Source organism: Sphaeramia orbicularis, chromosome 16 (genome assembly GCF_902148855.1).
Source record: "Sphaeramia orbicularis chromosome 16, fSphaOr1.1, whole genome shotgun sequence".
Taxonomy (NCBI): domain Eukaryota; kingdom Metazoa; phylum Chordata; class Actinopteri; order Kurtiformes; family Apogonidae; genus Sphaeramia; species Sphaeramia orbicularis.
Genome location: NC_043972.1, coordinates 25,697,938 through 25,722,304, shown reverse-complemented (window position 1 = coordinate 25,722,304; position 24,367 = coordinate 25,697,938). Strand labels below are relative to the sequence as shown.

Below are 24,367 nucleotides of genomic sequence, written 5' to 3'. Positions count from 1 at the left end.
AATCTGTCCATAACTTTTTGAGTTATGTTGCACACTAACGGACAGACAAACAAACAGACAGACAAACAAACAAACAAACCCTGGCAAAAACATAACCTCCTTGGCGGAGGTAATTAAAGGGTTCTGCCTGTCAATCATCCCACTATACTTCGGATCAAAATTATTAAATGTTTATAGAATCAAAATAAATTGTGAATAACAATGCTTTTTTTCCATCATGTTTTTAATTTTTAAAATTCCTCTGGACATCAAATTTAATGCGTTTTAATGCCATTTAATTTTCACAAAACCTATTCAATGACTTTTAATGCTTTTTAATGACCCACAGAAACCCTGTAACATCACTACTTCACCCTAAAGTGATAAAAAAAAAATGTCTGCAAACTCTAAAAATACGCAGCACCAAAGGAATCTTGGGTATTTTACTATGAACTTACTGCAGTATGTTTGTCATTACTTACATCTGGAGGGAAAATCACAATGACCCACCTGGTCGGTACTCCTCTCTGGCAGCATTTATTTGGACCTCGGTCTCAGCGGCGATCTGTAGTTTCTGTGTGACCTCATCAGCTGTGCGTTTAGTGTTGCCAAGGACCGTAATCAGGCTCTCATCATCCACTAGTGATCCCTACAAACATGCAAAAAACATGGTAATGAAGTTGTTATGATTCTTGGTCATGATTTTCTATTTATGAAATAAACTCAATGCTTGGTATTGCAAAGTGTAGGAATATTTTAAAATGAAAGGCACTGAATATTTTTTGTGCTTTTTCGGTAAATTCCAATAAAGGGAAACACCAGAATTCGCTCATTAAATAATTAATAAAACTGCAGAGATCTGTCAACAAATACAATACGGTATTCTCCCATCACTGACACTGTTATCAAAAACATACACAAATCTCTGACTTACTTACAGACCATGTAACACTTTTCTTCTATATCACAGCCTGACATGTTATTTCTTTACCTGTGTGCTGGTCAGTCGGTAGAGAAGGTTGTCTTCTAGTTCCTTCATCTTTCTCTTGTTAGATGTCACATCTTCTAAGAGGTCTGTCCTCTCCTTTTCCAGCTCCTGGTGTCAAATAAACACAAAACAGTTATAAATAAATCTGTAGATAGAGGAAAGGGAAAGTAAAAAGAGTACATCTCCGGAGAAATGTAAATTATATCAGAAAATAAAATGGTAAAAGGGTTCACATTTTGGCCAGATAATGGGAAAAGTGAAGGAACATTTCAAGCTGTATTTATTTTGTTCTTTCAACTATTGTTAATGCCTGTTTGCCCAGACTGTCTTGATTTAAACTGGGACTGGAAGCCAAAAAATTCTTCAGTTTAAGAAATGAATGTCTGTCTGATATCCTTTTAAAAACCTATTATAGACTACTTATTTAGTTTCATTGTCTCATCTGTAATGGCATTAAATTCCATGACTGTTTTGCATAGAACAGAGGTATTCTATGTAATTAGGCCCACGCTGAATAACGCTGGTGCAGGGCCTATTGAGTCTGCAGTGGGCGCATGGGGACGAAAATGCAGTGACGCGGTCACCCTTTGCCACTGTTGCCACTGTCGCCACTGTCACTCATATTCCCATTCATGGCAGTGAGACCTTTCCGAACATGCACATGTCATGGACACAAACCGCATATTTACATCTGCTTGGAATGAATGGGAGTCAATGGGTCACACCCAGTCAGCGTCAGTTACATGAGCGTAAGCACACGGCACATGACATTGGATCCCATGGTGAAGTGTGGGACCTCGAGACCTTTCAAATAAGGCCAAATATGTGGTTATTATTATATATATAATATTAATGTTAAAACATAATCTTATAAGTCTTTCAATCAGGATCTGTAACTCTGCAGCATGGGATTGGTGAAACAGGTCATTTAGCATTGATTAACAAAGATTCCAGAACGTCTCATATGCATGGCTTCCTTTAATAGAAGAACTAGGTTTGTAATAAATAAATTTAAAGTTTCGTTTAGCCCAGTGGGTGAAAAAATACACAATATATTTGCAAATGGATTGTTGGCAAAAACTTGATTACTAAGCAAAGACTGTATTAACACAAGCTATTCACTTATCCTTTCTGTAGAATATATGTGATTTCTGGCTTACTCTGAGTACATTTTAATGAACGTAAAGTAAATGACCTGTTTCACAAATCCTGTGCTGCAGAGTTACAGATCCTGATTGAATCGGGAGAGCCCGGGGAATTCCCTGAGTGACAACTGCCCCATCCCTGACTTGTGCTGAATGCTTATATGACAGACTGTATGGCTGTTTGCCTCAAAATATTTTACTTATTAAAAGTTATAATGTGAAAGAATACAAATGTGCACTACTGTTCGCATGAATATATTCCTGCCTGTTCGTTTCTTCCGCTTCGTACTAGCCACCATTGTGACATATTCTGACAGATTACAATGCGCATGCGTAGATGAGATGTGGAACATAACGACCTTATACGTATACTTTCACTCAGAAATCAACTATTCTTGTTTATAAAATTAGATGGAAATTTGTCAACCTGAAGGTTCCCTACACAGTTAAAAACATGAAATAACTAGAAAAGCACTTGGAGAGCGCAGACCTCCGCCAAGGCAGATCAGATCCCACCCCCACCCCACCCCACCCCCGATCACCAACAAAATTTAATCATTTGTTCCTTGTGCCAGTATCAACATTTCCTGAAAAATTCATCAAAATCCTTCTATATCTTTTTGAGTTACCTTGCTAACAGGCAAACAAACAAACAAACAAACTAGAAAAGCACTCGGAGAGCGCAGACCTCCACCAAGGCAGATCATTTGGTACCCCCATAAAATCCATATTTAGAGCCACTTTCACCATCTGGCATAAACCCTTCATGTTAAGATCAGCCATTACTGGAGGGAACATTACTTATCTGGAGAATTTAGTAGTCTTTTCCCTCTTACAATCAATGAGTCCATTTAGCCTAATATAGTATTCAGTGTATTATTTATTAATGCATTTCTATTGCCCAAAATGAATGAGTCTACTCCCTGACATTTCAGGTGTGTGTATTTTTGCTATTGTGCACATATGTACTATTTATAGGTGGACTGTTGTTTCTTCTCCGTCTTTGTCCAGGGGCGATAATGATTTTCATGTTCTTTATTTGAAGGGTGATAATAACCTCACAGTTATATTTTCACACACATTGTACTTGCAAGATAGAGAAAATTAGGGGCACAGTAGTGAAAGATGTTCACAGCTTGCATTAAAACGGCCTCTAAGGGTTTTTCACCTAAGTATAACAGTCCAGGCAATTGAATTCAGTCACAGTTACGTCTATTCTGTTGAAACATACTGAAATATTGAAAAGGAAACGGTAACCATGTCACAGCACAGAAATGCTTTTTTAATATGTAGATTAAAGTACTGTATGAGTTATGAATAGCCAGTGGGAACTCTACCTGTTTTTCTGTGAGGATGACTCGGCCCAGTAACTGGTCCTCTAGTCCCCTCATGGTGACGGTAAAGTCGATGATGGAAGTGCGAGCGCTGATCTCGGGGGTGTAAGCTGGGTTCGGCAGCTTGGTGGTCACATAAAGCCTGAAGCCTTTCATCACATCCACCTCTTTGTCTCCCACTTTTACCTAAAAATGAAGACAATGAGAAGGAGAAAGAAATGTTAGTATTCACTGGCATACAGTTCCGGAAAAAAATTATTCGACCATCAAAAGTCATCAAAAACAATGTTATATAAACTGCTGCTCTAAAAATTTTATGGTGTTACTTGATTGCTATTTCATAAGTGTAACCTAAATTATCTTTACTATTAGATTGTGACTATTATCTATTGCTGATTGATATTTGTTGTTTGTTATGTTCTGTATAACAAAATGATAAATAACTAATAAAAACTGTCAAAAAAGGTAATCAAAAACAATGGTTATGCAAACAAGTACTAACTCCTGTGTGTATCATGTGACTAAAACAGACAGAAAAGAAAACACGGAATGCCTAAAAGCACTGTTTGTGTCAGTACAATGCCATAGATATTGATGTAAGAACTGAAGTGATTTTGGTTATTATCAAGAATAGTGATGAAAGTGTTCCGGTTTTTGCCAGAAATCCTGTTTTTTTTCCGAAAACTGAGCATTACGTTCCGGTAAATTAACTCTTTCCTTGCCATTGACGAGATTTTCCGTCAATCTGTGTTTTCACTGTTATACTGTAGTTGGAGCTGTTGCAGATCATGTGAATTACTTTCCTTAGTCCAAAAACAAACAATTATGCAGCTTTTTCGGAAAAATGAAGGACCGGGTGTAAAGTTTTCGAACTGGAATAACCGGTATCCTATAGCAACGCATACAGCAGCAGTCGCTCTGAATGAAGAAATGCCGACTGCAGGAACCGAGCGCAGTTTCAAAAGCCTTAAAGATGATTATGGAGACAGAGTCCGACAATTCAATATATGAAGAACCTTTTAGAGACAGTAACGGAGAAATAAAAGGTGAGGGATACGGACACGGGAAAACGGAGCAGTGAGGGTCTAACACGGAGGATGAGGAAGGGGGGGGGGGCATGGAGCGACATGGAGGCAATGACAGGAGGAAGAGAAAAGAGACATTTATAGTGGACATTCAAGGAGAAGACACAGGTAAGATACTGTTTTATATGGCTTTTGTATGAAATAAATAAATACATATATTCATACGTAGATAAATAACTAGATGTGCATATAATTATTTACAGATCAAACACAGCAGGTGGTCCAACATGAGGAAGTGGTCCAACAGGAAGACGTAGCGCAGCCAAGGAAAACCCAGAAATCTACAGTATTTAGTGCATTTGTTTCTTGTTTTTCTTGAAAATGAGGAATATTGAAGTGTTTATATCCAAAAGCTAAACTAATATGTGGAAGACTTATAATTGATGTATGTAAATGTGTAAAGTTTATAAGGAACCTGGTGCTTTAGAAGTTGTTTTGTCTTAAGTTTGGTGTGGATTCCCCTAACATTTTGTGGAATGATGGGATATCTTAGAGCTGTTTGTTATTTTTATTGTTGTTATTATTATTTTATTTTGTGATTTTGAATATAGTGTTACTGTTTGTAAATAAGAAAGAGTCAAAATATAAATAGGATATCAGTTTTATCTTGAAAATCATTATCTTTGAAAAAAAAACGCAATTTTCTCAGTTTTTTGCTCAAAATTCAGTTTTTTCCTGAAAATGACCTATATTCAAATGTTTACGTCTCATGAATGAATGAAGATAGAATAAAAATGTTTTTTGTGTTCAAAAGTTAAAGTTCTGTTCTTTCTTTTGATGTATTCAGTGTTCACATACTCCTAACACAACATTTTCAGTGAGCCTTCAAAGATAAGTGAGTATGACTAATCAAAAATAAGTTCACGTGGTCCTGGCTCGAGGAAACTGATAGAAATGTCGATTTTCTGTCGCAGTACATCCAGAAGACAAACAAACCAGGTTTGTTACTCATTGAAGTCATTCAGAAAAGTTCAGGTTTTTTTTTTCTTTCCTCACTTTCATCACTACAAGAAAACCATGGAAAATGGATAGATATGAACTCTGAAATTAAACTCCCATGAGCTATTTTTGTTCTTATCATTATATTTGTCCAAACAAATGTACCTCTAGTTGTACCAGGCATTAAAATGAACAAGAAATTGAAGTAACAAGGGAGGTCTAATAATTTTTTCCACGACTGTATTGTTTCATTGGTACATTGCTCTAGATGTACAAAAAAAAGTACTTTAATAAATACACCGAAACAGGGAGAAAGATGGAAATCACACAATCCGGTATTTGTTTTAACGGACATGTTTATTTAAGGATCTACCACAAGTATTATTATGAAATACTGGCAAAAATAATAAGCAATTCCATTTTGATGTTTGTGTCAATAATCATGGCTTTATAGACGCAGTGGTAAAAAAACATGTCATTTTCATGGCTTCTCCTGTGTCTGAGTATGTGCACTGGCATGTGCTCCTGACTTTGCTCTGATCACTGCTAAATTTCTCGTGGCAGTATGACTTCTAATTATCTATTTGCTGGTTTGTCCCTGGAGCTATCATTTGCAGACGTCTTCACTCGCACTTCACAGGGAGATATTAATAGAAGTTAAACCTTTTCAGGAGAGGAAGGGAGAAGGAAACATAAGGCAGAGCACAGACACCTCTAATCTGGTCTCTTATCAAGCAGCTGAGAGACTTGTGGTAGAATGGGGTGTGAGTAAGTGTTGACATGTGCTTACTCGCTATCAAAACAAGTGTGTATTTATTTGCGAAGTTGCAGAATATGCTGGGTATATTAATGTGTAAATGTGAGAGAACGTGTGCATGCGGTTTGTTGAATGTGTGAAATGTAGGGAGGCAGCTGCAAAGTAGGCAGAATAGCTATAGAGCAGTGATGATGAGCGAGTGAAATACAAACTTTCACTGTTCTTTTCTGTGGCTGTAAACAGAGATTTTACAAATATAGCTGCAGCATAGTTAAAATTCTTAAAATGACACATACAGACAGGATACTGTATGTGCTGTGGGTCTCTCTGTTGCAGGAATATTACACACACTTTTACAACCAATACATAAAAACAAAACATTTATTTAGGAAACACAAATGCTTCAGTGGGACTTTAATCCAGTTTTTTGGTAGATATATTGATAGACCAATTCAGACTGTTCCCTGAAATGTATAATACTGAATTCCCTATAATACTCAGAATTCACATTGAGTGCTGCCAGGGCTGTCATTTAAGCTAATTAAATTGCAGATGGAAAAAAGGACCATTCAGACATGCTCTACAATTTACCAAATTAAAAAATATGTAACCTCAGCAGCACATTACAGGCAATTACGGTGTTAAGACGGAGAACTGTCCATCTTTCATCATTTAGCCAGAAGGCAAAAGAACAAAAGCAAAGACATTGGTTTTTGAGCATAAACAACACTAGATTTCACTTCCATGAACAGGAAATGGATTTTCTAGAAGCTAGTGAGACTCTCTGGAGAAGTTAAATTGTTTAATGGGCTGTAATTCCATTATGAGTGTATTTCATTAGATGAGCCATGGCTAAAGTCTGTTTGAGTACGGTTAGAAATTAAAAGCAGGGTCAGCGTGGGTTTTTTAATTTGCTTTCATTTGAAATGACTCTAAATGCCACTTAAATTAATTGTACATTTACGGATGTTTTTTTTTTCACGGGCATTCTAACGTCATGACATTTCATTACTGTGTAGAAAATTTGCGTGTTTACATGTTAACCTAAGCAGAACCTGTAAAGCAAAAGAATATTGTCACTGAGCCTGGCACGCTGTAATTAGTATTAAGTAAAGATTTACTGAGCTCCTAGCACTGCTTTAACATACAACTGCACTCTACAAAAGTGTTTCTGTGCTTCGGCTTAGTCTATCTCAGTGGTTCCCAACCTTTTTTGGCTCGTGATCACAAATTTCTGGCGACCCCAGACATTCAAAACGGAGACTTTTTTTTTTTTTGCTAAAATTAATTTGTTTTTGATTGTGTAATAGTTTGCTATACTATGTAGCGAATAAATGTTAATTTTAGAGGACATTTAGTCTATATAATGTATATTATTATGGACGGAGGCAGAAAAGCCAGGTGTAGATTACTGCACAAAGGGAGACTTTGATTTTCCTTGGTCAGGATATGTACAGTCAGTCCAGCTTGGATTTACAAGGCTGACAATTAATACTGAACAAACAAGAACTCAAACTATGAATTATGAAAGAGCTGCAGCATCTGAAACTGACCACAATGAACATTTGAAAGATAAACAGTACCACAGTGCTTCAGTTTCAGACTCACAGTTTGTCATGTCTTTTATGGATTGGGATTGTCTCTGTCAACTCACCATATATTTTTTATTAGTAATTTTTAACATTTTTTTTTTTTTTTATCAATTACTAGAAATTTCAGGTGATCCCATTTGAATTCTAGGTGACCCCAAGGTTGAAAAACACTGGTCTATGGCATAAGATGTAAAGGATTTTCTGACTAACTCAGGAGATTTTAAAGGATAACCATGTGGATGTGAATATGTTCATGTTTTCTTCTGTGAAATCTGAATAAAAATAGTAAACATGCTCCTGAAAAAAAAGACTAGTAATACTACTATGCCCATATTGGAAAAACTATAACATCAAGCCTGTACTTATGGCTATAACACACTCTCAGGCAGAGTTTTGCTTTTCCTTGCCTGTGCACATCAACCTGTATTTGTACAGGTGTGACAGCTGGCAAGGCAAGAGGGAACTGGCCTAGTCCTATCATGCCTTTTTTCACACTCTACTAACCAAGGTAAAAAAAAAAAAAAAAACACCAACAAAAAGCAGGGATATCTCAGGGTGATATTTTGCTGTAGTACCTTATATGTGGAGCCAGTCTTGATGAAGTTCTTTTCAAGGATGTTGTCAAGAGCAGGGTCCAACTCCTCCCCTACGTCTTCAATTAACAGAGGGCGCCCAAGGGACAAGCTGTCCTCCAGGTGGTTTTTGAAATATCTATGATTCAGTGAAGTGATCTGGAATACAGTAAAAACAGCGCCATTACTTTACCCTGAGGATCATTGGAATTTTGAATTGTATTATAATAATAACACGGTTTTAATGAAGACATCAAGTAACAAGAGCTTCCTGTCACATGGAGGCTTTGAACTACCTCATTACCTGGAATGACAATTCACATTTTTCCCAACAACCTAGTGAGAAAATCTGTTATTTACAGTCACGGAAAAAGTTATTACATCATCAAAAGTCATCAAAAACAATGGTTATGCAAGTACTAACTCCTGTGTGTATCATGTGACTAAAACAGACAGAAAAAAAAGCATGGAATGCCAAAAAGCACTGTTTTTGTCAGTACAATGCCATAGATATTGATGTAAGAACTGAAGGGATTTTGGTTATTATTAAGAAAACCATGGAAAATGGACAGATATCAGCTCTGAAATTAAACTACTATGAGCTATTTTTGTTCTTATCATTGTATTTGTCCAAACAAATGTACCTTTAGTTGTACCAGGCATTAAAATGAACAAGAAATTGAAGAAAACAAGGGTGGTTTAATCATTTTTTCTGTGACTGTTTAAGATCAAGTAGTATAATCCTTGACTGTGACACTGATAGACATTAAATGAATAAGCAACTTCCACTCCGGGGTTTAGAGTCTTGCCAAGCCCAAGACAACATGGCAGTATTGGAAATTATAGCTACTCAAAATAGATTTCAGTCCTTTTTTGTGGTTAAGTATCAGCTCAATGACCTGTCCTTGAACTCAGAGAGGAGAGGCGTCTGACATACATTGAGGCTTAAATGGAACAGATCTTAGGTCCTGTTCAGACTTGACATTAACATCCACGCTGAGACACCTGAATACTTGCGAACAGCTCTGATGCTAGGTGTAAACACGCTCAGGACACATTAAGGTGACATTCAGATGTCTGAGGATGGATGGTAATGTCAGGTCTGTGTACAGGAATGTGTCATGGGATGGACTGAAGGACTGAGGCTGATGCTGGCTGATGTTAAAACGTACCATCTTATTAAAGTGTTTTTGAAAGGTGTGAAAATGTAAATGTGAAAAAGCTCAATAAATATACATATTGCAAATACATATATATATAATTAACCAAGTGGCTCTGACCTTGTATGTGTGTGCATGCTAGAACCTTGGCTGTATATTCTGTTTCATTCCTACCCTAACTGAACACATTGAGAGATGGTTGACTGCTCAGCTGTGCAGAAGATAAATGACACTATAAGCTATAAAGGTATTTATTTACCAGGTGATGGTGACTGACTAGTCTGTGGAAAGGGAAACTGAAATGCTCAACTCTTAGTGTGGCAGTTAAAGGTTTGCAGACTTGGAATGAGATGGAGAGCACCATAAAAGAGTCTCCCTCCTTGTCCATATTTAAAAGCAATTAACCCTTTCATGTATACTGGTCACTACAGTGGACAGCTATTCTATAGCTGTTCTCTTGTATATTCATGGATTTTGTTGTTTTGGTTTTTTGCACATATCTTTCTTAACCCTTTCATGCATAGTGGTCATTACAGTGGACAGCTGTTCAAAGGTGTTTTCTTGTATATTCATGGGTTTTGTTGTTTTAGTTCCATATCAGCCAACACGGTGGACGCTTATGGATCATCCCATACACTGCAATTCATACCATTACTGTAACTTTTCTGTTATTGATAAACCTGATCTGCACTAACATGTTTGAGTGTAAATCAGTTGCTTATTGTTGTTATTAGACTGTAATTAACTTTTTTTTTTTTTTTTAACAAAAAGGGTTTCTTTGCATATTATCTCCATGAAGTGACTAGTGACTAGTATTAGAGTATGTTAAAATGTGTAAAAACATCAGAATAGCAGCATTAAAAGTGTTTTATTTCATAGTTTTCACACTATATATCAGTAAATATATGTTTCTTTGCTTCAAAAATTTCCGGCTGAGTGGACATTTTTGGAACTCCATTAAAAATAGGTTCAGAAGAAAATTTTCAATCGTATTGGTTTTTTTTCATGCTTAAAGAAGGATAAAACACTCAGGAAAACAACAAATGTTGAATAAGGTTCTCATAATTCATGCGTGAAAGGGTTAAAGTTTTAACACATTACATATCTTTTCTGACATGAGTTGGAAACACTGTGTAGATCTCCCCTGAGTGTAATAGTAATAGTTTTCACGCAATTTATCAGTAAATCCATGTTTCTTTGCTTCAAAAATTAAACACATGGTGTCCAGCTGAGTGGACATTTTTGCAACTTCATGAAAAATAGGTTCATGAGAATTTTTCTTCTTATTATTACTTTTTTTTAATTTTTAAATGTGTTTCTTAACATTTTTTTAAAATTTATTTTATTTATTTTTTACAAAAATGTTTTCAATCACTGTTTTTTTCACGTTTAAAGAGGAATAAAAACACTCATCAAAAAAATTCTTGATTAAGGTTCTCATAATTCATGCATGAAAAGGTTAAAACAAAAACTGCTTCTCAATTATGTTTAATTTAAGTCTGTGCTATAGTACTTCTTTGCCTGATGTGTTGATTCTGTCTAAATTCTGAACTGTCTGTGTTTATTAGAATAACCTTAGGTCATTTTTAGAGCAAGGGTTAGGTTTTAGTTCAGTTAGAAATAGGGATTGTTTTCATAATAAATTGTACTGTTTTGGTTAATGTCTTGGGCCTCCGTTTAAAAGCTATGGATAGCTTCTGGGGTTACCCTTTTTACAAAATCATATCTTGCTGGAAATTATGAATACAACTTGCATACATATTTTAAATGATTTGTAAATAAAATGTGAACTGAACTGAACTGAACTGGATAAAATGACATGTGAACGGCTAGAACTCAATGCCAGGGAAAAACATCTTTAGACCCTCATAACAGGATCACGTAGCTCAAGAATTACTTCTAACAGATCCAGTGGCCTTGGTGGCTCTCTTTAAGCCTGCAATAAGGTGCAATACTTGCAATATAACAGACAAAACAGAATAGTGCCACAAGGAGAAATTTATAACACATTAAAGTAAAGTGGACAATAAGATGCAAATAGAGTCTCCACAAACACAGAAAATGGCCCTGACATTAATAAAACACAATTCTTAAATGTGTCGTAAAAAGCTTATAGAAACAGTGTTCTTGGACCGAAAGGCAAGGCTGCATAATGACATAATGCTGAGGGAATTATGTAAGAACTATTAATAAATTTCAAGAGAGAAATTCAATTACTTATACCCTCACTGTGCATCATGAAATATATATGGGAGAAAAAAACAAAAACAAATTCAGACACAGCATATTTCAGCTACAGAGAGTAAAAACCTCAAACCTGCAGTTCATTCTTGGCCTCTTTGTTCTTGATCCAGATTTTTCCCTGCGTCTGGGGATCAATTAGGAGGGGGAAACGGGCACCTTTGGCGACAATGATGCCATTCTGGATGGACAGGTCATCATTGGGGAGACCCTATTGGAGGAGAGACAAATAAGGGTCACAAACTAAGTCTTTTACTCTAACCAGAATTTCATGATATAATAAATGCAGTTATCCCAGAGAGAAATTTGCTGTCAAGTTGCTATAATAATTTAAATAATTAATGTGTGACGTGACTAAAAAAAGTGCATCTGAATGGTTTGTATGGATGCTTTATGTCATCGTAGAAAAACTAGAAAAGCACTCGGAGAGCACAGACCTCCGCCTAGGCAGATCAGCCCCATCCCCCAATCACCATCAAAATTGTATCATTTGTTCCTTGTGCCAGTATCAACATTTCCTGAAAATTTCATCAAAACCTGTCCATAACTTTGTGAGTTATCTTGCTAACAAACAGACAAACAAAAAAGTGGTAAAAATTGTTAACAAAGCAAAGGAAGCGGAATTAATTTCATTATTAGTTTGTGTAAAAGGGGGTGGGAGGTTATACTTCATCCCACTCCTTTTCAAGCGCCGAAAAATGTAGTTTGACCATGTTGTGTGGTTCTTTGTTATCTGATGATTCTGTGTGCTCGAAATTAAACTAAACTAACTAACTAACATTTTTGGCATTGTATTTTATGACAAATAGTTAAAAGGAAATAGAAAACAAGAGGATACAAGAGGGACATATTGTGAAATTTATTGACAAATGTAAACCACAGCTTTTTCTACCTATCCGTTTGTATATGATGAACCTGCACAGTGTTAGTAAAGCTCTTTTGATGCCGGCTGTGATTAATATATGCAGATTACATACCTGCAAGTTCCACTCACTGACTGTGGGTGCGTCGATAAGTAATTCAGTCAGATTGAGGTTGTTTCCAAATGGGATGTGACGCTGCTTCAACTCCCGCTGCCAGTCAGTCATCAGGAGATTCCGAAACTCTTGATTAAAGGGGCCTGAATACGAGAGAAACGCCGTGGCCAAAAGGACATCACCTGGAAATACACCAAAAAGTGTTGGCTCGCGTACACAAGGCAGGTAAACTTACATGCATAGCTTGACCACATGGATGGCACACAGAAGTAGGTCTGCAAATTATGCATAATGCATTAAAATGCATTTGCATATCAGTGAAAATGGATCATCTCTCACGATATATATATATTTTTTTAATTATAGTTAAGCTTCATAGCCTGCTTTAAAACCTACCAACAAGGCGTTTGGTCTGGGCAGCGAACTCCTTGCTCTGCTCTGTCCATCTTTCCTTCTCACCAGCGAGACCACTTATCAGGCTGGACGCTGTCTGCATCTTGTGTCTGCAGCGCTCAGCATCCTCCAGCAACGTCTGAAAGGGAAGGAGCAAACACAGAGGTCAGCGGGCTGATAAGATCTGTTTGGCCTTCGTCTGTCTGTTCATGCGTTGCTGCATTGAACCATCCATCTAACTGTCATCCTAATGTTTACTCCCAATGTGTCTGAGTATTAAATAACATCTGGAACATGTGCGGGAATATCATTGTTCTCTGTCTGGATACAGCCTTTCTCACTTCATGAATTTGTTTTCCTTTTTAATTACATGGCAAGAGGTCAACAGCACCTTTCAGACACTTGTTTCTATTATTGATCTCTTTACCAGCTGTTCACAGGTAATAATGAGGTTGTATGCCCTATAGTAATCTGTTTCATCAATAAACATTGTCTGGGTTTGGGCTTCTTTTTAACCAAGAAACATATCAAAGTCAGTAAGCTTTGTCTGTATCAAATGCAACCAGGCTTTGAAACCTGCTTTGGACCAGTGAAAAACAAACAGCTTAAGTGTCTTAATTACAAAATTAGAAAAAAAATGTCGAGTCTGATGCTTAGAATTCCTAATCAGGAAATGCTGATGCACATAGTTTTGCATTAATTACCCCAGGATAGACTGTACTGTGACAGTAAACATGTATAGCAGTGTACAAGTTGTATTAGTGTGACAGACTTAAAAAGGGACATACTGGTAACAAACTTGAATCCTATGTTTTATTCATCTTGGTGACATTGCTGTATCTCACTTGTATGGTGACATTTACATAGAGGATCACAATGAGGTGAAAAATCAATAATAATTAAACCTTAGTAACATTCTTCTACCTGTGCAAAAACACTGAAGGGTCTGATTAAGCAGTAACACGTGGACACATTTGGTGTTCAACAGTCTCTGTCATGTAAGCAGAGTAACTTATATACATGTATTATACATATTTGAGTAAGTATTAAGAAGCACTTTAACATTATGTATAACAAAATTTGGGGAAATACAATGTTTAGGTGAAAAATGTCAAATTACTGTTCGGTAACACGTGGACTTGAAACAGACATCAATTTTTTAATGTTTACATTCAAAACATGTGGTTCTTGACAAAGATTGACATCAAGTAACACAAAGCCTTTTAGACATTATGTTCAACTACGCTGAAAATACATTTTAGAGTAAAATATTAAAAAGTCTCTGTTTTATTGACATGAGAATGTAGTAACACATGGACGACTCTTTACCATTGTATGCATCACCCAAAATGTTGACTTATTTTTTAAAATAACAAGCCAGATATAATCACAATGCTTTATTTAATGTATTTAATACTAACACAGTGTTATTTACAACTTGTGGTGCTCCATACTGATATAGGTAAATTACAAATAAAGAGTAACTTCTCTGTAACAGTTCACACATAGTCTTTTTAAATGTGACATATTAAATACATTTTCTGATTTTCAGATATAATTTTTAGCATCAAATTCAAACTATATTTTTATGTCTGGGGCATGGCTATGGTGTAAAAAGTACAAGTAAGTAAGTAAAGTTTATTTGTAAAGCGCTTTTCACAGATGAAAATCACAAAGTGCTGTACATAAAATGGGTACAACAGAACAACATAGGAATAATTTCATAAAATAAATAAAAAGGTAAATCCATCAACCAATAGCTTTCCAGCCGATACAATCGGTTCTAACTTTTTTTCTACACATGGTATTTTAAAAATGATAACAGTTCCATAAAATAGAAATCTTTAGCTAAAAAATGAGCCCACTTGATAAATAATGTGTGTAAATTTACTTTTTCATGTTGATGTTCAGTTTGGCTTGATCGGACCCTGAAGGTCAGTACCAGACTATACAACAATATAAACACTTATTACATTTTATAGACTGGTAGTGTTTTAATTACCTATTTGTCTCAACAAATTTCTCAAACACCATGAACTACGATACAACTATGTAGTCTGGTATTGTAGCGCATAATGTTATTTTATATCTAGGAATTAAAAAATTAAAACGCCACCAATTTATAAAATGTAATAAGTGTTTATTATATAGAGAAACAATAGAACTGTATAATTTATTATGTGAAATGACGCAATATCAGTGCTTCTTTTGTGGTGGTGTATAATTATGTTGTGTGTGTAATTCTGTGGTATATGTTAACAGACTTCTGTTACTGACCTGTTTCTCCATCATGGCCTTCTCATACTCTCCCTGAACAACATCCAGCTCCGCCTGCTTGGCATCCAGCTCAGCACGCGCCTTCTGAAGGTCCACATTAGCTATGGCCAGACGATTCTGCTGCACTGCTAAGTTCGCCTGGTAAAGAAAGAGAGAGAGAGAGAGAGAGAGACAGAGAGGGGTGATCTGTAATGCTTTTATTACACATAAAAGCCTGAAGGTTCACGATCAGTTGTCTTGGGAATGAGATAAGAAAGACAGACTGTGAGAGAGAAAAAGAAAATGTACAGACAGAACTTTGCTCTTATAATAGTAACATAATGCCAACATTTTTAGTTTAAGAATGTAAGGAGCTGTCACAGGTTCCGATGGAAGTGTTTAGCTTGTTATAGCAAACTAAAGAGTGGAGAATAGGTACCAGAGGGGATGAAAGTTATAGGAAGGAAAGGAATGGAAATGAACTAGAGGGGTGACGAGAAGGGCAAGGGAGGAGTAAAATGATTCTGAGCACTGTAGAGGATAACTTCTGGAAGAGCTGTGGGTGTGGAGAAAGCAATCCAAGAGGTTTAGAGACTGAGAATTAGAGAAATGTGTGTGCCTAAGTATGTGAGTGTGTTTGTTTGGCTTGTGATGATGAGGTCTAAGGATTGTGTTTAATTTTAATTGATATCTGAAAGCAGCGTAGCTATATGTCTGTCTGGCCAGCTTAAAGGGAAGCCGCCACCGAGCCGGAAACCAGAAAATCAATTTGCCAGGCTGTGTTCGACACTAAAGCAAAAGGTCAGGATAAAAAAAAAATGGAAAGCTCTCATTGAGGTTAGGGTTGTAGAGAATAATGTGTGGGAGACGGATGGAGAAAATGTGGGTTGTGAATGGGATAAAGCAGATGGGAAATGTAAAAAGAAAAAAAAAAAGCAACCCTTGGAGGACAGAGGTATAAAAATGCAGGGAATACGGGGAGAGTGAGAGGGTTAGATAGGTGAGAAAATGAGATTTGATAAGTAGGGAAGATGGAAATCAGGTAAAAATAATAACACACTGTCGGAGGGGAAAGCTGAAGCAAACATCAAGCAAAGTCATGGTGAACTCAATTCAAAACTGCTACTGCATTCTGCCAGGCGAGGCTTTAAATGATCATCACACATCAGACATCCACAGGCTACACTGGCAAGAAGACCGACTAGGAAAAAAAAAAAGGATTTGGGACAGATGCATTAAATCACTTGGTTTTGGAAGCAGTGAAATTTGGCTCATGGTGCTGTTGTGTTTTTTTTTTAATTTTTTTTTTAATAAGCCATAGTCCGATCTATGTGTGTATGCTGTGGCTTAAGAACTAAAAAAAGCATCAAGATGATTATTATTATTATTATGACCATAGGTGCTAATGTGTGGTTTGTATGTGTCTCGTTATGGGGTCAACATGTTCACAGCCCCTGAGAGCCCAGCAACACCAGGAGTGGGTCATGAGAAGACAGAAAGGAGACACGCTGCAGGGCCCACCACCCCCACTCCCACAGGACACGCTCATCCCACGCAGACCCTCTGTATGTCACGCATAACATATTCTTATATAGTTTTGTCCTTTCCTTTCCTTTCCCTGTTCAGTATTTGATTGATATAATGCATGATAATAAGTAATGTAAACCTGCTCTACCTCCCCGTACTTTTAATTTCAAATGTGCAGTAATTTGTTTTTACCTTCCAGTACTCTTATTTTTATTACTTTTTTCTGATCAGTACTCTATTTTACAAATGTGTATTTATGTTTGTCTGTGCAATAACTGTTTTTATATGTTTTAGCTGTGTTTATGTTTTGTTTCTGTTTTTATTCATGTCTTTTTCTAATGCGCAAAAATTCCAATGTACCTATACTGCAATGTATCTGTGCAAATGGCAAAAAAGTCTATTCTAATAATTATACAAAAAAGAGACAGCAAATGCAACATAAGATCCTACTTGATGGAAAAAAAAAACAAAGGGGACAAAAACAATAATTAATATAAAGGTTATGAGGCAGTGCAACCATCAAGCTGAAACTCTTTGGTAACATCATACATGAAGGAGGCCAGGAGAGGTTTGGGGAAATGGTGGAAAGGAACAACATCCCCAGGGAAACAGTGAAGCGAGAGAGAGAGATTTTCAGGCGGAGGAGGAGGAGGGTAGAGAAGAATGAAAAGGAAGGTCTGGAAGCACTCTGGTCCTGATCAGCGACAGGCTTACGATCTTACGGAAGGTTGAGTCAATCCAGAAATGGAGAAGAAGGAAAAAGAAGGAAAGAGCAAAGTCCTTCCGGAACCCTTTCAAGTTTGCCGAGAGCCTACCTGAGGAGAAGAAAGATGGGAAGTTGGAAGTCACTGTACAGGAGCTCGGGGAGCGTATAACAAATGTCGTCGTTCGTTTCACAAAGACAGCGTGAAACAGTGGATTGTCTCAAAGAGGGAGGATTTATTTGGCATACACAGGGTAAACAGGCATACCGACAGAGTATTGGCATCTGAATACAACTTGCATATGGTGACAGGTGTTTTTACTGTTTCCTCAGAGTTGTTACACGTACTGTATATGCTACGTAAGTTGCAGATAAGTCCATGGCTTGGTTGACGCAGCTGTATTCCAAAAGGGCCTTGACCCAATTTGCTTGCTACATGGTGTTATCCCAGCCAGCATGTCCATGTGGGCCCCAGAAGGGTTACAAGTGGGCTGCATATAAGGGTTCCATGTGGGTTTGTCCACAGTTTCCATGGTGGCCCCACATGTGTTTGCCCATATCAGAATCAGAATCTCTTTGTCATTGTGTCATTGTACCAAGTACAACGAAATTGAGGTAAAGCTCTCAGGTTTGGTGCAAGAATTTACAGACAGACAACAAATATCAGTAAAACAACAATAAATATCAGTAAAAGGCACAGTTATATAAATTAAAAAATAACAAGTATTGCAAACTAAGATATTTGTAAAACATAGAATTTAAGTAGTGCAAATAACATGAGAAGTAGAGCAAATGACATGAAAGATAAATATCGTAGGATAAATAGTGTGAAGAATAAATAATATGAGATATTCAGATCTCCGATTCTGATTCTGATATGGCCAAATACATGTGGGGCCACCATGGAAAATGCGGACAAACCCAAATGGGACCCTTGTATGCAGCCCAAATGTAACCCTTCTGGGGCCCACATGGACATGCTGGTTGGGATGTAGATTACCGGTAGATTGTATGCAGAACTCACAGCTTTTATGAACTTTATACAGAGTGTGAGTGTGTCCAAAGGTCACATGTAGTACAGTATGGCTAAGTAATGATATAATAAAAGTATAGATCCACACAAACCAGCTAGGTGACTGTGAGAAGAACATCCCACTTGGGTTGCAAGACATGTGCCCCGTCTGACTGAGCCTGATTCTGAGTTTGACATCACTCAACCAAGGTGGGCTGAGAAACACCCTGTAAGTAGCCCTTACCTGTGCTTATACCTAGAATCAATGAAGACAAAACAAGAGGGTAGGTATTTTAAAATCTTGCTAATCTGGATTCATTTTAATGTTGAAATGGTAGATTTTGGTGCCACTTTTATGACCTGCTGTGATTTCTGCACTATACAGATATACTGATTAAATTAATAAGCTGAGCACTTTGACTCAATTCTTATTTTTTAAGGATTGTTTACTTGGCAAAAGAAAGACCATCAAGCTGTCTTTGTGTTTGGCTTGCATGTTAATTAACATTAGGTCACTGAGCATACAAAGGCATGGAGAGAGGAGGATTTTGTAGCAAACAATGGCCGAGAGGTTTTGTTTAACATCTGAACTGGTGAGTGGGACCAAGCTGCACCAAGGTTAATTATCTGTAATGCCCATGATGCATTCTGAGCCAATGTCAGCGTCACCTATTCCCATTTTGTATTTTTGGACCAAATCTTTGAATGATACTGAGTGATTATTATGGAGGCTGCAATAACGATGTATAGGTAGTGAAAATGTTTTCATTTTGTGAAGGTGAGAGTCTGGATTAAACCTGATGGTGTATTGTGGTGAGTTGTGGAAATGCTTTTTTTTTCTTAAAACAGCTTCTTGAACGAAGTGTTAAAAAGTGGCAAATCTGGAAGTGTGAGGTTTTTACATCATATTTGTTGAATTAAATCCCTTTCACTGAGCATTTTCAGCGATTTGGAAATGCTTATATTTAGACTTCAGATTGATTTTTCATTGGGAATAACTTTTTTCCTATAATTTTGAACCACTTCTTTGGGTATCTGGTATTGAGAAGAACTAATGAATCTGTGGGAGGATATTCATTTCAGATATTTATTCTAAGTCTGACGTATTGTTTTAAGCAGCAGTTAAGTGTAGTTAAGCAGGAATAACTCATACAGCCTGGGCAAAATACAAACATCCAATTAATGTTTTCAACACAGAGTGGACAAAGTGAATACTGACTGAAAAAAGACGTTATATTGTATGACACACTATTATACTGCACAGCAATAAATGCCATTGCACTGCACTGTTGTGGCATTATATTGAAGAGCACTTTACCTTTAATGGTAAAACTTCCTTGTTAATGGAGAAGAAGGAGGCCATGGCTTTGGTCCAGGATGCGAGGCCAGCCACATTTCCACAAACCCTCTTGGCTGTTTCAATGTTGTAGTCGGACATGTCAAAATACGGTAGAAGCAACTCCACCATTTCCTCATTAATGGTATCTTTGGGGAATTGCTGGAAGATAGAAGACATAAAAAAAGGGATAAGGCACAGACTCATTTAATTTTGAAGAATTCCATGTCAGTTTCAAAGATTATTTATGACACTACCCAGAAAAAAGCTCACTGCGTCTAACATGGAATGTTAGAGGTATGTAATCACATAAAGTACCATAGATACATTTAGAAGAAAAGGAAAGGATAAATAACAGTACACAAGAGGCTTTGGTGGGTGTGTTGGTGGAAAACAAAATGCAGTAGGTAGTAACAACTGCAAAGGCACAGTGGGGGAAGGAAACAAGAAATAAAATGGGAAGATACAACAGAGCAGGATGTTACAGAAATAAGTGAGCACAACACACAAAAAAACAAACAAAAAACAAATAAACAGACATGGACAGAAAATGCAAGAAAGCAAAAAGATACAAACATTATATATCAATGCTCAAGCTAGGATTCTGTAAAAGAACTGACGTAAGGGTGGAAGTAGGTGGGGGAAGAAAGAAGAAAAAGAGAAATGATGGGCAGAAAAATAAATCAAACAATACAAGAGCAGGAAAAATTGAGTAAGCCACGGCAAAGTATGTGTATCTGTCTGTTGTGGACAGAAATCACAAGGACAGAGAGGTAATTTTCCTGAGAAATTTGTTTTTAATTCTGATGGAAATGAATTATGATACTGTTTTACATTGTAATGTAAAACTAAATTTGTACCAAAGTGTCTCCCAAATTATGTTTGGTTCATGTGTCACCATCAAACTCCTGCTTAAATCTTACCTGTACACCTTTAATAATGGTGAGTTTACCTGTAAACTGCCCAAGAAGTTTCCAGCTGTCATGAGTTTGAGTGACTCTTGCCAGGATGGTGTATTGCAATTCTTTTCTGGGTCAATCTTAACAGGGTTGAGCCGTCTTTGGAACAGCAGCAGAACACAGTCCATGATCCTCATGATGAGATGAGGTGGACGGCCGAGTGTTCGTACAGTAGCTATGTCTGAGGGTTTGATTGTCTAGGTGGACAAAGAAAGAAGAAATCATTACAGGTGTGGGACGGGCTAGTTTGGTTCGGTTTTTGAACTTGTAAGATACTTGTCCTTCCAATGACAATACTGTAGATTGATAAGCAGCATGAGGGTAGAGGAAACCAGTGGCGATTTCTCATAGACTGCAAGGGAAGCCTGGCTTCCCCCAAAATTATGAAAATTAAATGGTCAAATATGTACGGTTGTGTTAACATTTTACTGACTACAAATGTGTTAGAACACGTTCATCTCAAAGATGAGTTCGTTCAGAATCAGCTTTATCACAAATCAGTGGACTGGATGTTGTTCACTTCTCATCCATTCCCGTTGCGCTGTTTTCCCATACGATCTCTGCTCAGTGCATTTACCTGTAGACGCCGGGCGTCTCTGGGCTTCAATGGGACTGAGTGGAACAGTTTTTTTCATTGCCTCAAAAGTGGACAGTAATTGGATAAATGCCACGATGTTGTCCCGCCCCCGGATGCCGGGGGTCTCTGGGGCTGAATGGAGCTGTGGGCGGAGCTTGGCCGGGCTGGACGCCAGAATCCCATGTGCTGATTGGATGATCAGTTGAAAGGCCAAATCCCGTTTGATTGACAGCTATTTTGAGATCTACTCCTTCACTGACACAGTTCAGTTTAATACCATCGCGCATTCTGCTGTGAAATCAGATAAACCACTATGAAATGACTTATTCTTTTCTTGCACTGTAAATAAAACACACTCATTGGACTTCCTTGTTTCAATTTAACATAATTTCAGCATTTTCTTGTTTGAGTTACATAATTTATTCGTTTCTTGTTTGAGTTTAATATTGTTTTGTAGATAGTTAAATCAATCAAACTGTCGGCTAGGTCAGAGTGAAAGGAGCATCTGTAGTTTAAAAAGGCTGAAGTCTTACACCCACAACACAATGGGCCAAGGCAATCTAAGCAGCCTAGCTCTGCAGGACATTCAGAGGACACTGGTCCAGTCCCTGGAAAAGATGCCTACTTGGTACAATAAGGTCACTGACCATTTTCTTAAAAAGGAATGGAAGGCCGAATTTATGTTTAAATAACTTGACAATTTTTTTTATGTAAGCCGACAATGAGCTTCCCCTGTCTGAAAGACGAGCAGCCGCCACTGGAGGAAACATAACCAAGCACTGAAAAGGGTAGATAGAGCTGAAATAAAGCAGGCATGAAGACTACAAGTATAGACACCGACAGAATGACAGCTCTTCTGTAGAGGGGGATAGAGGAGTTCCTCAAGGGACTGATTAAAATGAGACAAACAGCTGGAGAGTAAAGGAAATGTCCCAGAGAGAGTTGTTTGGTCCCCCTGCCTGTTCACCATCTCTTCCTTTTGCTTTTCCCTCATTCCTGTTCTCTCTTCCTTCCTCTGTCTCCACTCTGCTTTATCAGCCTGGATGTGCTGTGAATCTCCCACCAGAGAGGCACCCACCAGACACTCTAATTTATCATCCGCTTGCACTTTTGTCTTCTCAGCTGTTCGTATGAAATGTGTTATCATGTTCAGATTCAATTTCTGATTTTTTCAGATTAGCTTTGTGCAACATCCTTAGTACAATAAAAAATCTAAACAAAAACAAAACTGTTCTAATGACTGGATGACAAATTATCATGAGTAACTGCAAGAAATATGGAGAGCCTCCGTTCCAGGAGTGGATAACGGAAGTGGGAAAAGTAGTGGTATATGAAAGAATGTCATAAAGGCTGCAGGACAAGACAGAAAAATATCTTTTGAAATGGAGCAAATACCTGGAATCTTTAGATTTCAAAGACAAAAGGCTAAGAGGATTCACACTGAAAAGACAATAATCACATACCTTATGTTTGTATGTGTATATATTATGATTAGACACCTCTGTGAACACATTTATGGTGTATGTATTAGGGCTGGGCAAGTTAACGCGTTATTACCGCGTTAACGCATACATTAAATAACGCCGACAATTTTTTAAAATCACACGTTGATGCCGTTTTATTCTAACTCATATTCTTCTGCCCCTGCTTGTGTGCGTGTAGCGATTAGCTCGGCAGATAGACAACAGGTTTAACAAGAAAAGCCGAACGCCCAAAACTTCTCTCCAAATCTTTTACTTGAGACTCACTGTAAAACTGCAACATACATGCAAAATATGTATCCGTTCTGTTCATTGCCTTAATACATTCACATGGCATTATACATTTAAGTGAATGGGAAAAAGATCGCTAGCTCGATGCTAACTTGAATGGGAAAATCCATTGACACGCTAACGATTAGCATTTACAGATTAATTTAAGATTTACAACGTCTTTTTATCCAACAACAAAGGTTCACATCAGAGATATTTTATACTATTCATTCTTACAACAACTGAACATAAAATACTCACAGACAAATGTTTTTGCGGCCATACAAACAGACTGAAAGAAACGTGTCTGTTAGTCCCTTCTTATGTCCGAACTGACTACGGGAACACCAAAACGACAAAACATACGTTAGTACAACTTATTCCGACCACTAGAGGGCCACCTTTGCTTGCTTTTAACAACTGAACATCACATATTATTGGGCTTATTAGTATTAGTACTTATTAGTGGGCTTAAGACTCCTGTCAATCACTCACAGCCGGAAGTAAACTGGTGGGACATAAACATGGAGAAAAGTAGCGGTCGTTTCCATGGACATTTTCATTTTAAATGTCTTCAGACGGTGGGGTTGAGAAGGACACAGGTGTTTGGAAGCACTGCAATGTGGAATTATTTTTTATCACCGGAGTACTTCCAGTCTGAAATATCACTGAAAGGAAATACACGCTGTTGATGCTGGCACCCCCCCCACCCCATATAACTATGTGATTAATCATGATTAATCGCAGAAATCCACGCGATTAATTGTGATTAAAAATTTTAATCGCTGCCCAGCACTAGTATGTATATATTATGTACATGGATACTCTAAGTTGATGTGTGCGGGATCAAAAGCCACTATATCAGTGTTTTTCAACCTCGGGGTCACCTGGAATTCAAATGGGGTTGCCTGATTTCTAATAATTGATAAAAATAAAAGTAAAAATTACTAATAAAAAATATATGGTGAGTTGATAGAGATAATGACAATCCATAAAAGACATGACAAACTGTGAAGCTGAAACTGAAGCGCTGTGGTAATGTTTATCTGTCAAATGTTCATTACGGTCGGTTTCAGATGCTGCA

General features: G+C 37.3%; 1 protein-coding gene across 1 annotated transcript in view; it reads right to left on the bottom strand.

The window, feature by feature from the left end:
- dnah5 (dynein, axonemal, heavy chain 5) overlaps positions 1 to 24,367 on the bottom strand; it is a 153,966-nt gene that overhangs the window by 37,570 nt on the left and 92,029 nt on the right. The window contains exons 66-75 of the mRNA XM_030157779.1: positions 20,949 to 21,152; positions 19,979 to 20,158; positions 15,440 to 15,577; positions 13,166 to 13,301; positions 12,770 to 12,951; positions 11,869 to 12,003; positions 8,395 to 8,550; positions 3,450 to 3,632; positions 971 to 1,075; positions 490 to 628 (exon numbers count right to left, since the gene is read on the bottom strand). Coding sequence (XP_030013639.1) covers positions 490 to 628; positions 971 to 1,075; positions 3,450 to 3,632; positions 8,395 to 8,550; positions 11,869 to 12,003; positions 12,770 to 12,951; positions 13,166 to 13,301; positions 15,440 to 15,577; positions 19,979 to 20,158; positions 20,949 to 21,152 — 1,558 coding nt within the window. The remainder of the gene's footprint in view (positions 1 to 489; positions 629 to 970; positions 1,076 to 3,449; positions 3,633 to 8,394; positions 8,551 to 11,868; positions 12,004 to 12,769; positions 12,952 to 13,165; positions 13,302 to 15,439; positions 15,578 to 19,978; positions 20,159 to 20,948; positions 21,153 to 24,367) is intronic.